Raw genomic sequence first — 13,769 nt, forward strand, 5'->3', positions numbered from 1 at the left:
AAATGGGTAAAACAAAAACTAATTTGCAAGTTTGGCACATAAACTACTAAAATGGTTGTCAGCTGAAAGAAAATGTATGAGGATGTCTTTTTAAGGATTATAAATAACATGATTTAATAATGAAGAATCAGCATGTCAGCAACACTTCATTATTGTGTATAATGAGTTAAAGATGAATCTTTAGTTGATAAGATATGTTTTTATTTGTCACTCTGAAGTTTACTATATCCATTCAAAAAATGAACTATTCAGTAATTCATGGCCCACAAGTATAATTTTTGTGTATTATGAATCACTAGAAACAATATAACACAGAATAAGAGATGTATTCCTGCCAAAATGAAAATGTACGTAACTACAGAAAACGGGAGAACTTGACATAATCACTTTGTAAAAAAGCTGGCCAAATGACAAGTCAATGAATGCGACATTAGTCCCAAGCCGTGCGGCATTCTGGGTCTTGAAGTTGTCATCTAAGGTTCCATTCGTTGTTCTTCCTTTGGTAGATACATTAGAACTACATTTCCCATCTGGCTGTTATCAGTACCCAGAAACTACCCGCCCCTTTACAGGACAAGTTTTAAAACACGACTAATAGCACGTAGGCATATAACTTCTGATCATGTCCATACTCATTGATCAGTCACTGCTGTCACTTCACTGGAGCTAGAAGAACCTGGTGTTTCTCTTGCAAATGGCGTCCGTCGTTCTCTTATCTGTAAAGCAGACGGCTCAGACCAAAGCCAAACGGTGTTTAGGTACACGCTTAAGGGGTCTCGCAGGTGCAGATGGTCCATCCGTGACTTTGCTTTCGGGAAAGGAATGGCTTTCCAGGGGCTTGAGTTTACGGTTCATGTCCCATGGGACCGCAGGCCGGTCCGGAGCCGGAGCAGCCAGAAGGGGAGTCCTAGCGTTCAGTGGCGCCGCGGCAGTCACAGCAACAGCGGTAGTGGGCTTGTTGGCCAACGCTAACCACTTCCAGCGAGCAGAGATGGCCACCAGGATCCCTCAAAATGCAAAGAAGAAGAAGGAGGAGAAAGAAGAAGAGGGGAGCATTGCAGAAAGATGCCGGGGTTTTATGTCTGCTCCGGTGACCGACATCAGTGTGCTGGAGAAAAGGAAAGATGAGATGAGTACCAAGATGGAGATGCTGATCATGGAGACTCAGGCTGAGTTCTGCAAAGCCCTGGAGGGAGTGGACGGTGGAACATTCAAGGTGGACAAATGGGAAAGGAAGGAAGGTAAATATGGACATCTCTGGTTTACCTTAAGTGGTTTTTACATTTTATAAATAAAATGTACCTATTTTCATCATGAATCCCAGCCGGATTATTTTAGGTTTTATCAGACTTTCATGTGGAGTACCTCAGGGTTCCGATTTAGGACCAGTCTTGTTTCTGCTGTGCATATACTCTCTCAGGTAGTAAAGAAATTTACCGACATCTCTTAAAACATTTATGTTGTTGATGATGGATGACATTTAGCTGCAGTTTCTTTTAAGGAACTGCATAAATTAACAAACCTACTAGTTTATACGTCAGACGTAACAAAATAGGGAAGTGATCATTACCTTCTGTAAAACTCTGAAAAGACTAAATGTCTGGCTGTTGTGCCTGATCAGACCATGTCTCTGTGGAATCATGTTAAACAACTTTTAGTTTGTTATGATATTATAATGTAATGTACAGTACAGACCAAACGTTTGGACACACCTTCTCATTCAAAGAGTTGTCTTTATTTTCATGACTATGAATATTGTAGCTTCACACTGAAGGCATCAAAACTATGAATTAACAAATGTGTAATTATATACTGAACAAAAAAGTGTGAAACAACTGAAAATATGTCTTATATTCTAGGTTCTTCAAAGTAGCCACCTTTTGCTTTGATTACTGCTCCACACACTCTTGGCATTCTGTTGATGAGCTTCAAGAGGTAGTCACCTGAAATGGTTTTCACTTCACAGGTGTGCCCTGTCAGGTTTAATAAGTGGGATTTCGAGCCTTATAAATGGGGTTGGGACCGTCAGTTGTGTTGTGCAGGAGGTGGATACAGTACACAGCTGATAGTCCTATTGAATAGACTGTTAGAATTTGTATTATGGCAAGAAAAAAGCAGCTAAGTAAAGAAAAACGAGTGGCCATCATTACTTTAAGAAATGAAGGTCAGTCAGTCTGAACAATTGGGAAAACTTTGAAAGTGTCCCCAAGTGCAGTCGCAAAAAAACCATCAAGCGCTACAAAGAAACTGGCTCACATGGACCGCCCCAGGAAAGGAAGACCAAGAGTCACCTCTGCTGCGGACGATAAGTTCATCCGAGTCACCAGCCTCAGAAATCGCAGGTTAACAGCAGCTCAGATTAGAGAACAGGTCAATGCCACACAGAGTTCTAGCAGCAGACACATCTCTAGAACAACTGTTAAGAGGAGACTGTGTGAATCAGGCCTTCATGGTAAAATAGCTGCTAGGAAACCACTGTTGAGGACAGGCAACAAACAGAAGAGACTTGTTTGGGCTAAAGAACACAAGGAATGAACATTAGACCAGTGGAAATCTGTGGTTTGGTCTGATGAGTCCAAGTTTGAGATCTTTGGTTCCAACCACCGTGTCTTTGTGCGGCGCAGAAGAGGTGAACGGATGGACTCTACATGCCTGGTTCCCACCGTGAAGCATGGAGGAGGAGGTGTGATGGTGTGGGGGTGCTTTGCTGGTGACACTATTGGGGATTTATTCAAAATTGAAGGCATACTGAACCAGCATGGCTACCACAGCATCTTGCAGCGGCATGCTATTCCATCCGGTTTGCGTTTAGTTGGACCATCATTTATTTTTCAACAGGACAATGACCCCAAACACACCTCCAGGCTGTGTAAGGGCTATTTGACCAAGAAGGAGGGTGATGTGGTGCTGCGCCAGATGACCTGGCCTCCACAGTCACCGGACCTGAACCCAATCAAGATGGTTTGAGGTGAGCTGGACCGCAGAGTGAAGGCAAAAGGGCCAACAAGTGCTAAGCATCTCTAGGAACTCCTTCAAGACTGTTGGAAAATCATTTCAGGTGACTACCTCTTGAAGCTCATCAACAGAATGCCAAGAGTGTGCGGAGCAGTAATCAAAGCAAAAGGTGGCTACTTTGAAGAACCTAGAATATAAGACATATTTTCAGTTGTTTCACACTTTTTTGTTCAGTATATAATTCCACATGTGTTAATTCATAGTTTTGATGCCTTCAGTGTGAATCTACAATATTCATAGTCATGAAAATAAAGAAAACCCTTTGAATGAGAAGGTGTGTCCAAACCTTTGGTCTGTACTGTAATTCAAATTTTTAAGTAAGTTTGTTATTAGTTTTTGGTTTTTTTCTGTTCTTTTATTGTGAAGCACTTTGTCATTTTCATCTGTAAATGAAGTTTGCTTACGTACAACAACTTACAGCATTTTTTAAAATACTCTGGGAGCACTGGATTTTAAGTCTTTGTAGATACACTAAGGAGGCAGACGTGCACAAGGAAAATCATCAGACATAATTGGTTTAAAACAACTTATTTTTCACCCTTTTTGTTTGTTTTTAGGTGGAGGAGGGATCAGTTGTGTGATGCAGGATGGAAAGGTGTTTGAGAAGGCAGGCGTTAATGTGTCGGTGGTGTTCGGGTATCTGACTGAGGAGGCTGCGAAACAAATGAGGAGCAGAGGAAAAGTCCTCAAAGGAAAAGATGGTGAGTTCTGCTTTGAGCTTGCATGGGATCAGAAGTAGGACCCACAAGCACAGTTAGACTTTCTCCACTGAAGTCCTCATTTAAGGTATCTGAAATATGACTTGGCTCTATCTGTTTTATTTAAAACCTGCTCTGTTTTCTGTCAGGTAAGCTGCCATTCTGTGCTATGGGTGTGAGCTCCGTCATTCACCCCAAGAACCCCCACATACCCACAGTGCACTTCAACTACAGATACTTTGAAATAGAGGAGGAGGATGGTAAGTGCCGCAGCTGCGTCTTGGTGTCAGTGGCACTATTGAGTCTGTGGATGAATAATGAGCCTTGTTTCCTTCTTTCTGTTGTGTGTGTGTGTGTGTGTGTGTGTGTGCATTCAGGCTCCAAGCAGTGGTGGTTCGGTGGAGGAACAGACCTGACTCCAGTGTATATTGATAAAGAAGATGCCTTTCTCTTCCACAACACCCTGAAGGAGGCCTGTGACAAACACCACCCGAAGTACTACGCAGACTTTAAAAAATGGTAAAACTCCATCTATGTGTCACACTCTGGCGTTGACGTGTCAGTGCACATCAGCACGTACGCGTTTTTAGGACTGATTCCAGCGAATTTGTGTGGGTAAATTACAGTGGGTGTATCCTCACTGCTGGCTGGTGATAAGAGGAAGTCTCTCCCTAAAATCTTCAGATGCAGAAGAAAACCGTTGAGCAATGCTAAGGGTCATAAATGACCAGTGTGGATGTGGACAGGATGGGTGTGGCTTATCTGATGTGGCTTTGCAGCATTTTGTTGTTTTCTGTTGTGTATATATAAAACTAAATTGTTACACAGTACCCATGCAGGTGGATCTGTCTGAAGTTACGGATAAATCCTTGGATTTAAGTTGGAAAGTTAACAACAATCCTGTTCACGTCCTCCAGGTGTGACCGGTACTTCTACATCCGCCACAGAGGAGAGACTCGGGGTATCGGAGGGATCTTCTTTGATGACCTAGATTCCCCAACTCAGAAGGAGGTGTTCAACTTCGTCAAGAGCTGCGCTCAAACTGTGGTGCCCTGTTACCTTCCCATTGTGAAAAAACATCTTAATGACTCCTTCACTCCTGAAGAGAAGGACTGGCAGCAGGTGCGACGAGGAAGGTGAGTGGAAAATACATCACATCGCCGCTAATGGCTTTTGAGGAGAAAGGAGCTCTTTCTTATTTCTTTGGCTCAAGCTTCAGAATGTATATCTTCCAATATACACAGTCACATGCAGCAACATATTTTTTTTGTTGAATGCTGTTTTTGAAAAATAATTATTTGTCAAAGGAAGTCCTTTCAGTCCTCGTCATTAAAATGACTTTGGTTTCAATTTGGGGATATTAATGATTCATTTGATCCACCTTTCTTCTGGGTGTGCTCACATTACAATAAATTACTTCAATTAACTTTTGCAACAAGTATTGAGTGACATTTGATCTTATTGTGGATTTTCTCTCACTCACACTAGGTTAAAATTATAAATACAAGTTCCAATAAATGAATAATCCCGCACTAATATTTGGATAAACATCCCATAGCAGGTCGAAGGAGATATTAAGGTTTGGGTAACAAAATGAAGAACGAGTTTGAGTCTGAGGAAACGAGTTGGTTGGTTGCTTTCCTGACACAGACCTGGCTTCCTAAGCAGTGTCCATAGGTTTTTATTTGGGTTGCATTATCTTCTCAAAGCCAGTTTTAATGTGTGTTTGGGTTCCCGTTAGAATACCCTTTTATGTTTAAATTTCAACTGTCTGTTCATTCAAGGTCAAATTCAAGAGTTTAAAAGTAGTCTTCTTCCTTTTTTTTTTATCCCACCCACTTTGTGCACCGGCACCAGTGGCAGCGATAGGGGCCCCTTAAAGTGATGCTAGCACCACTGTGCTTCACAATTTCTGTAACGCTTTTCGGTTTGAAAGCCTCCCCCCAAACATTCTTCTTTTCATTATGGCAGAACAGCTCAGTCTTTCTCTTCTCTGGCCATAACCACTCCAGAAGGTGTTTGGCGTGTCTTCGTTTCATTCAAGTTTTAAGATGGTGATTTTGTAGTGGGGTGGGCTTCTTTCCTGGTCAGCACCTTTTTTGTCCTTGTGGAGGTAAAACTGACTTCTCTGACAAGAGTGACTCTGGTGTTTTAGAGGGTTCTACTTTATGTTGGGGTTGTATTTTGGTGGTACCTGCTGGGTTGTGCTTTAGCATCTGAGCCTATTTCCGTTTCTCTTGACAGTAAATGTTTGTGTCTGATTGTTGAAACGTGGACACAGTTGATTGTTCTAACCGGACGATGATGCCAGACGCACTCTCAGAACTGTGTTTGTGGTGTATAAATCAGACTGGCGTTGAGCATCAGGAATGCCCCCGACCACAATCCTGTTGGAAAATGTGCATAACTAACAAATTTCGATGAAGTCTCCCATTTCCTCCAAGAAGAGTGGTCATGAATGCCCAGTCAGATTTGTGCTGCAAGCTTGTGTGGTTTCTCTGCAACCCGCAGAAGAACATTACCAACATGAACTATTAAAGGATTTCCATTTGAGCCTGTATGTATAATTTTGACCTAGTACAGAACATCAACAATAAATTCAGGCTGTCTTTGTTTTAAAAATCAATGTTGTAAATTAGTTTCCCCTAAAGAAAGAAATGTTCTGATGAATCATAAAAAGACCACATTTAATGTACAGGGGTTGAACAATGAAACTGAAACACCTGTCATTTTAGTGTGGGAGGTTTCATGGCTAAATTGGACCAGCCTGGTAGCCAGTCTTCATTGATTGCACATTGCACCAGTAAGAGCAGAGTGTGAAGGTTCAATTAGCAGGGTAAGAGCACAGTTTTGCTCAAAATATTGAAATGCACACAACATTATGGGTGACATACCAGAGTTCAAAAGAGGACAAATTGTTGGTGCACGTCTTGCTGGCGCATCTGTGACCAAGACAGCAAGTCTTTGTGATGTATCAAGAGCCACGGTATCCAGGGTAATGTCAGCATACCACCAAGAAGGACGAACCACATCCAACAGGATTAACTGTGGACGCAAGAGGAAGCTGTCTGAAAGGGATGTTCGGGTTCTAACCCGGATTGTTTCCAAAAAACAAAACCACGGCTGTCCAAATCACGGCAGAATTAAATGTGCACCTCAACTCTCCTGTTTCCACCAGAACTGTCCGTTGGGAGCTCCACAGGGTCAACATACACGGCCGCGCTGCTATAGCCAAACCTTTGGTCACTCATGCCAATGCCAAACGTCGGTTTCAATGGTGCAAGGAGCGCAAATCTTGGGCTGTGGACAATGTGAAACATGTATTGTTCTCTGATGAGTCCACCTTTACTGTTTTCCCCACATCCAGGAGAGTTACGGTGTGGAGAAGCCCCAAAGAATCGTACCACCCAGACTGTTGCATGCCCAGAGTGAAGCATGGGGGTGGATCAGTGATGGTTTGGGCTGCCATATCATGGCATTCCCTTGGCCCAATACTTGTGCTAGATGGGCGTGTCACTACCAAGGACTACTGAACCATTCTTGAGGACCATGTGCATCCAATGGTTCAAACATTGTATCCTGAAGGTGGTGCCGTGTATCAGGATGACAATGCACCAATACACACAGCAAGACTGGTGAAAGATTGGTTTGATGAACATGAAAGTGAAGTTGAACATCTCCCATGGCCTGCAAAGTCACCAGATCTAAATATTATTGAGCCACTTTGGGGTGTTTTGGAGGAGCGAGTCAGGAAACGTTTTCCTCCACCAGTATCACGTAGTGACCTGGCCACTATCCTGCAAGAAGAATGGCTTAAAATCCCTCTGACCACTGTGCAGGACTTGTATATGTCATTCCCAAGACGAATTGATGCTGTATTGGCCGCAAAAGGAGGCCCTACACCATACTAATGAATTATTGTGGTCTAAAACCAGGTGTTTCAGTTTCATTGTCCAACCCCTGTAGATGTTGATTGTAACTGAACTGTTTCTACTTGGTAATTTAGTAGTAGCTCTAGGTGCTGCCATTACCCCTCTTTGACCAAGAGTACCTCCGTCTGTGATGCATGTTCTTCATTATGTTCTGGGTTCAGTCACTTGTGGCAGACTTTAGTAGAACATTGGTTTGTTGAGATGTGTATAAAAACCACCTAGAACAGCTTTGTTCTCATGTGAAATTGGTGAAAGTGTTGTATCATTGATACTTTTTCCAGTTGCACTTGTGTTCAGCTAACTTATCTTTCTTTAAATTTAATCCACTCAGCCTTGAACTTGCACGGTTAGCACCCAGTGCAGATCTTGGCAGAGCATGTTGCCTCAGTGGGGAGTAATCTGGTTGCAGAATGAGCTAAAGAGCTGGTTTTATGAATGAGAGGAAGTGCAGCAGTGAGGTGGAAACTTGCTTGTCGATTAGATGGATGAGAATAAGGAGGAGGAAGGATTAGCCTGAATGTGTGAAATTTAAGACTCGCTTCTCGATCTTCGAGTTTCTGTAAATTCCTTAGATTGCACATTATGCACATTAAAAGATAAAATCAGACTGTTTACATCCCAGTTAGATCTGTCTCTGTGTTTTTTTTATCAGTCTTGATGGGAAACAAGATTTTTAAAATGTATTTATGCTTCACAATTATAATGACATTAAATCGTTTTTGTAGGACAATATGCCTACATAAATAAAATAAAACAAATGAGATTTAGTTTAAATATATGACAAGGGTAATATTCAGGGATTAAAATAGGCAGGAAACAATAGACAAAAAAACACCTCAGAGTATCATATTTCTTTTTTGCTGCTATAGTTCAAGTTTGTTTGAAGTAAAAACACACAGCATTACATTTATACTGCTGTTGTATTGTTGGTCCTGACACATTGTTGTTTGACCTATTTATTATTTCCTCTAATTTCATGTCTTCCTTCCTCACATACTTTGTCCTTCTTTTCTACCATATGCCATTTCTGCTTCCTTCCTTTATTCCTTCTTTCGTTTTTCATTCCTTTCTTGTGTCCTTGCTTCCTCCTTTCTCTCCTCCGCCCCTCTCATCTTTCTTGCTTGCGCCCTTACATTTTCTCCTCTATCTTTCATGCTGTCCTTCTGTCCTCCTGTCTTCATATCCTTCCTTTATTCCTTCCTACCCTCCCTCCCTTGTGTCTTTCTTGGCTTTTTTCTCATTTCCTTAATTTCTTCCTTTCCTTCCTTTTTTCTGTCTATCATTCCTTCCTTTTTTTTTTATCTTGTCTGCTTTATTTCCATCTCTTTCCTGATTGTTCTTCATTCTTTTCTTGTTCACCTTTCTTATGACCTTCCTTCCTTCTTGCCTTTGGTTCATTGTTTCCTCCTTCCTTGAGCCCTTTTTTGTGTCCTTCATTCATTCAGTAGGAGCCATACGTTAAGGTAATTTGTCGTGTGTTCATTTGTTCAGGTTTAGAAACGTTTTATATTGTTTATGAATATGTAGGCCAACTAAATATGGGCAGAGATTTTGTAATTTGTCATATTAACCCACCTCCTGGAGTGCTGGGAAAGAGAGCGGGTGAGTGGGGCGCTGTGTTTGTTGACCCCTACATACTGAGATTGTTATATTTTGGACACGATATTCTAAGTTGTTTATTTTTTCTTAATAAAGTTATACAAGGTATTTTTCAATCTCAGTGGATCCACGAGCATGTCAGACAAGAACTGTGTCATATGAAGAGTCTGTTTTTAAAGTTGGCATTTTGTTTGTGTTGTAGATATGTGGAGTTTAACCTGGTGTATGACAGGGGAGTGAAGTTTGGCCTTGCCACGCCTGGCTCCAGAATTGAGAGCATCCTTATGTCCCTCCCCTTGACAGCGAGGTAAGACAATAACTCTCCTGCTCTCCGGTGTGACGGTAATAAGCTGTGTAGCCCGGTAACGGAGTCCTCCTTCATCCCCAGGTGGGAGTACATGCACGAGCCTGCCAAAGGTTCCCGGGAAGCCGAGATGCTGGAGGTACTCCGAAACCCAAAGGATTGGGCGTGAGCGCCGCAGTCATAGGCTTACATAAAGAACCACGTTTGTAGTATTTTTGTAAAGCTGTGACCTGTTTTGCAAGATATTTATAAAGGATTATCAGGTTTCATCAATTGTCTGAGGATTTGCACTGTTAATTTTCTTTGTTCCATGTTTTCTATCAGCCTTGTTAAAAGCTTTAAAAATAATGTTTAATAACTGAGCTTTGTGCCATTTGTCTCTTCCTGGTAGAATCTTCACAGATTATCTCACTATAGAATAAACATGTCTTTCTTTGTTTTGAAGTTGCCAATGACCTGGAGTATTCTCCATATTTTTTAACGAAGCACTGAAAGGGATAAGGACAAACTGAATGTATGTGCTTTAACCACTGGTGTCTCAGCAACAATAAATCTGATTTTGACATTCACGTATCTGCTCAAACCCCTTTGTTTGCGTTTTGCGTTTGAGCAATCAGCTAAAAAGCAGGGTTGTTCTGGGTTACTCTGTCTGATGTGGATTTTGACTCCCCTTTTTTTGTTTGAGCAGAGTCGTAAACAACACCTGGATTTTGGATCATGTTTCAGAGGATGATTGAGAATCAGCTTTTTGCCCTAGCATTGCTTGGCCAAAAAAACTGTCTACTCCTGAACTTTATCGTATTTTGCCCTGCTACAACCACAAACGTCAAACTATTTTATCGAAATTCTGTGTATTGGTGCAACACAAAGTGGCATTTATTGCCCATTTGCGGTCCCTTCGTTTTCTATTTAGAGGTCTCATTTTCAAAGTTCCCTGTCACAAAAACACACCATAAAGAATCTCAATTGGCTCAATTTATTCAACATGGTTGCTGCATATCTGGAATGTAATGAAAGTTCTGGTACCGGCTATTTGCATGTCATTAAACCAGTTGCACACACATGGCTGGGAAATGTGTATGACCTGCATAAATTTTAGATAAATATTTTGGTTTTGGCTTGTATTGGTTTAGGTAGCTGGCCATAAAACAAATATTCAGTCTCACTGTTTTCCGACTTGGAACAAGAATGCATTCAGCTCCGACTTCCTAGACAAATCAAACAGTGTTAGCCCCTCTGAACTTTATCAACCCTAACCACTTTCCAGTACTGCAAATTCAACTTTTTATGTCTTTGTTCCTGCCACTCTTCCATAAAGGTCACATTTTTGGGGTGCTTAACTAAGAAGTTGGCCTGTCAGCAGATCCTTTTCACCTGAGTTACCTTGCCGTTCCTCAGTTGGGTAATGGATTTAATTTAGGGTATCAGAGTAAATGGGGCTAAATACAGGTCCTTCTCAAAATATTAGCATATTGTGATAAAGTTCATTATTTTCCATAATGTAATGATGAAAATTTAACATTCATATATTTTAGATTCATTGCACACTAACTGAAATATTTCAGGTCTTTTATTGTCTTAATACGGATGATTTTGGCATACAGCTCATGAAAACCCAAAATTCCTATCTCACAAAATTAGCATATTTCATCCGACCAATAAAAGAAAAGTGTTTTTAATACAAAAAACGTCACCCTTCAAATAATCATGTACAGTTATGCACTCAATACTTGGTCGGGAATCCTTTTGCAGAAATGACTGCTTCAATGCGGCGTGGCATGGAGGCAATCAGCCTGTGGCACTGCTGAGGTCTTATGGAGGCCCAGGATGCTTCGATAGCGGCCTTTAGCTCATCCAGAGTGTTGGGTCTTGAGTCTCTCAACGTTCTCTTCACAATATCCCACAGATTCTCTATGGGGTTCAGGTCAGGAGAGTTGGCAGGCCAATTGAGCACAGTGATACCATGGTCAGTAAACCATTTACCAGTGGTTTTGGCACTGTGAGCAGGTGCCAGGTCGTGCTGAAAAATGAAATCTTCATCTCCATAAAGCTTTTCAGCAGATGGAAGCATGAAGTGCTCCAAAATCTCCTGATAGCTAGCTGCATTGACCCTGCCCTTGATAAAACACAGTGGACCAACACCAGCAGCTGACACGGCACCCCAGACCATCACTGACTGTGGGTACTTGACACTGGACTTCTGGCATTTTGGGTTTCCTTCAAAAGTGGCTTGACCTGGGGAATGCGGCACCTGTAGCCCATTTCCTGCACACGCCTGTGCACGGTGGCTCTGGATGTTTCTACTCCAGACTCAGTCCACTGCTTCCGCAGGTCCCCCAAGGTCTGGAATCGGCCCTTCTCCACAATCTTCCTCAGGGTCCGGTCACCTCTTCTCGTTGTGCAGCGTTTTCTGCCACACTTTTTCCTTCCCACAGACTTCCCACTGAGGTGCCTTGATACAGCACTCTGGGAACAGCCTATTCGTTCAGAAATGTCTTTCTGTGTCTTACCCTCTTGCTTGAGGGTGTCAATAGTGGCCTTCTGGACAGCAGTCAGGTCGGCAGTCTTACCCATGATTGGGGTTTTGAGTGATGAACCAGGCTGGGAGTTTTAAAGGCCTCAGGAATCTTTTGCAGGTGTTTAGAGTTAACTCGTTGATTCAGATGATTAGGTTCATAGCTCGTTTAGAGACCCTTTTAATGATATGCTAATTTTGTGAGATAGGAATTTTGGGTTTTCATGAGCTGTATGCCAAAATCATCCGTATTAAGACAATAAAAGACCTGAAATATTTCAGTTAGTGTGCAATGAATCTAAAATATATGAATGTTAAATTTTCATCATGACATTATGGAAAATAATAAACTTTATCACAATATGCTAATATTTTGAGAAGGACCTGTATAAGCGCACACCTTATTTTTCATATATTTGCATAAAAGTTCAAAACTCTTATTTTCCTTTTTCATAACAATGTTCTAGTGTGTGTTGATTTATTACATTAAATCCTGATAAAATACAGTTTGTGGCTATAATTTAGTTAAATATAAAAAAGCTCAGGAATTGGAATACTTTTGCATCTGAAGTTTACCAGTCTTAACCAATAAGAGTTCCCAACACTACCTTTAATTTATTAGATAAACTCATCTCTAGATTTATTTAACAGAACAAGATACCTAGGACAAGAGTGAAAGTTTTCCTCTTCCAAAATACAAAGGAGGTCTCGGTCTGCAAAACTAAACATTACTACTGGACTGCACGGCCAACTGCAACAGCAAAACGCATTAAAAATAATCAAGAAGTGATATGGGTGCAGACAGAACCAAATTCAAGCAAATGTATATCTTTATCAGCACAAATGGACAAAGCACTGAGAGAGTGGACAACAATCAGGGGAAAAATGCTTGGACGACCATTATTCACCATGTTAGTGGTGGCCAAATGGTCTAACAAAGGTTTGAATACATTTATTTAATGGAGTGGGCTTCAGGACTAATTATGCATCCAGCACAGGTCCTACATGTGTACCTTAGGATAAGATGTTAGCTTTACTAGCCATAAAGAAAGAGTTGGTTAGCAAGGCCACAAATAATATAGGAAGGTTCCCCATCAGCATTGTAGAAAAGGGCTCAACAAGCAAAACAAAACATGTTTCACATAAATACAATAAACTTTTGAACAATGCCTTACAAAATACAGGCTACATAAAGCAAAACTGGCAACTGGAGTTAAATGACATAAACCAAGATGATATGCGGGAGGGGTCGTGTATAAGCTGCCATAAATATCTAAGTCGGGTTTGACTGGAAGGGGAAATGAGGTATTTTAAAACACCTTTTACCATTTGCTCATGTGAATAACCCATGTTATTTTTGGTTGAAGCTGCAAGATAAATATACAACTTAAGTCAAAGACATATTTTTCAGAGACTTTTCCTAATCACAACAATGATAACGTGGGAACTGGGATGCATTAAACCGGCAAACAAATGTCAATGGTCAGATAAGACTGAAGCAGGTCTACGTGTTGAAGTGAATGACTTCCAAGCCTTCTCCTGAAAACGGACGTCTTCACCCAAAGACGCAGGGATGTTGCATTAAACCTGAGTTTCTGAACAACATGGGGAGATCTTTACTAGAACACATCTCAGACCTACAAATGCTATTTAAATGAAACGTATTCAATAAAAAAAAATCCATTGTGTATTTTATATTTTCTAGG

The 13,769-nt window shown here is 41.2% G+C and overlaps 1 protein-coding gene across 1 annotated transcript; it reads left to right on the top strand.

The window, feature by feature from the left end:
* Positions 1-242: 242 nt before the first annotated feature.
* cpox (coproporphyrinogen oxidase) lies at positions 243-10,117 on the top strand. The gene is made up of 7 exons (XM_047375871.1): positions 243-1,241; positions 3,573-3,716; positions 3,863-3,973; positions 4,091-4,232; positions 4,631-4,849; positions 9,447-9,551; positions 9,633-10,117. The coding sequence occupies exons 1-7, from the start codon at positions 695-697 to the stop codon at positions 9,715-9,717; spliced, it is 1,353 nt and encodes a 450-aa protein (XP_047231827.1). The 5' UTR covers positions 243-694; the 3' UTR covers positions 9,718-10,117.
* The last annotated feature ends 3,652 nt before the right edge of the window (positions 10,118-13,769 follow it).

The sequence above is a fragment of the Girardinichthys multiradiatus genome, chromosome 9 (genome assembly GCF_021462225.1).
Source record: "Girardinichthys multiradiatus isolate DD_20200921_A chromosome 9, DD_fGirMul_XY1, whole genome shotgun sequence".
NCBI classification, from domain to species: Eukaryota; Metazoa; Chordata; class Actinopteri; order Cyprinodontiformes; family Goodeidae; genus Girardinichthys; species Girardinichthys multiradiatus.

What these genes read in the sequence shown, in the direction of transcription:
- cpox (XM_047375871.1), top strand. Translation starts at nt 695, where the DNA reads ATGGCGTCCGTCGTTCTCTTATCTGTAAAGCAGACGGCTCAGACCAAA. An exon ending in TACGCAGACTTTAAAAAATG is followed by an intron (nt 4,233 to 4,630) that starts GTAAAACTCCAT and finishes CACGTCCTCCAG; the next exon opens with GTGTGACCGGTACTTCTACA. An exon ending in CAGCAGGTGCGACGAGGAAG is followed by an intron (nt 4,850 to 9,446) that starts GTGAGTGGAAAA and finishes TTTGTGTTGTAG; the next exon opens with ATATGTGGAGTTTAACCTGG.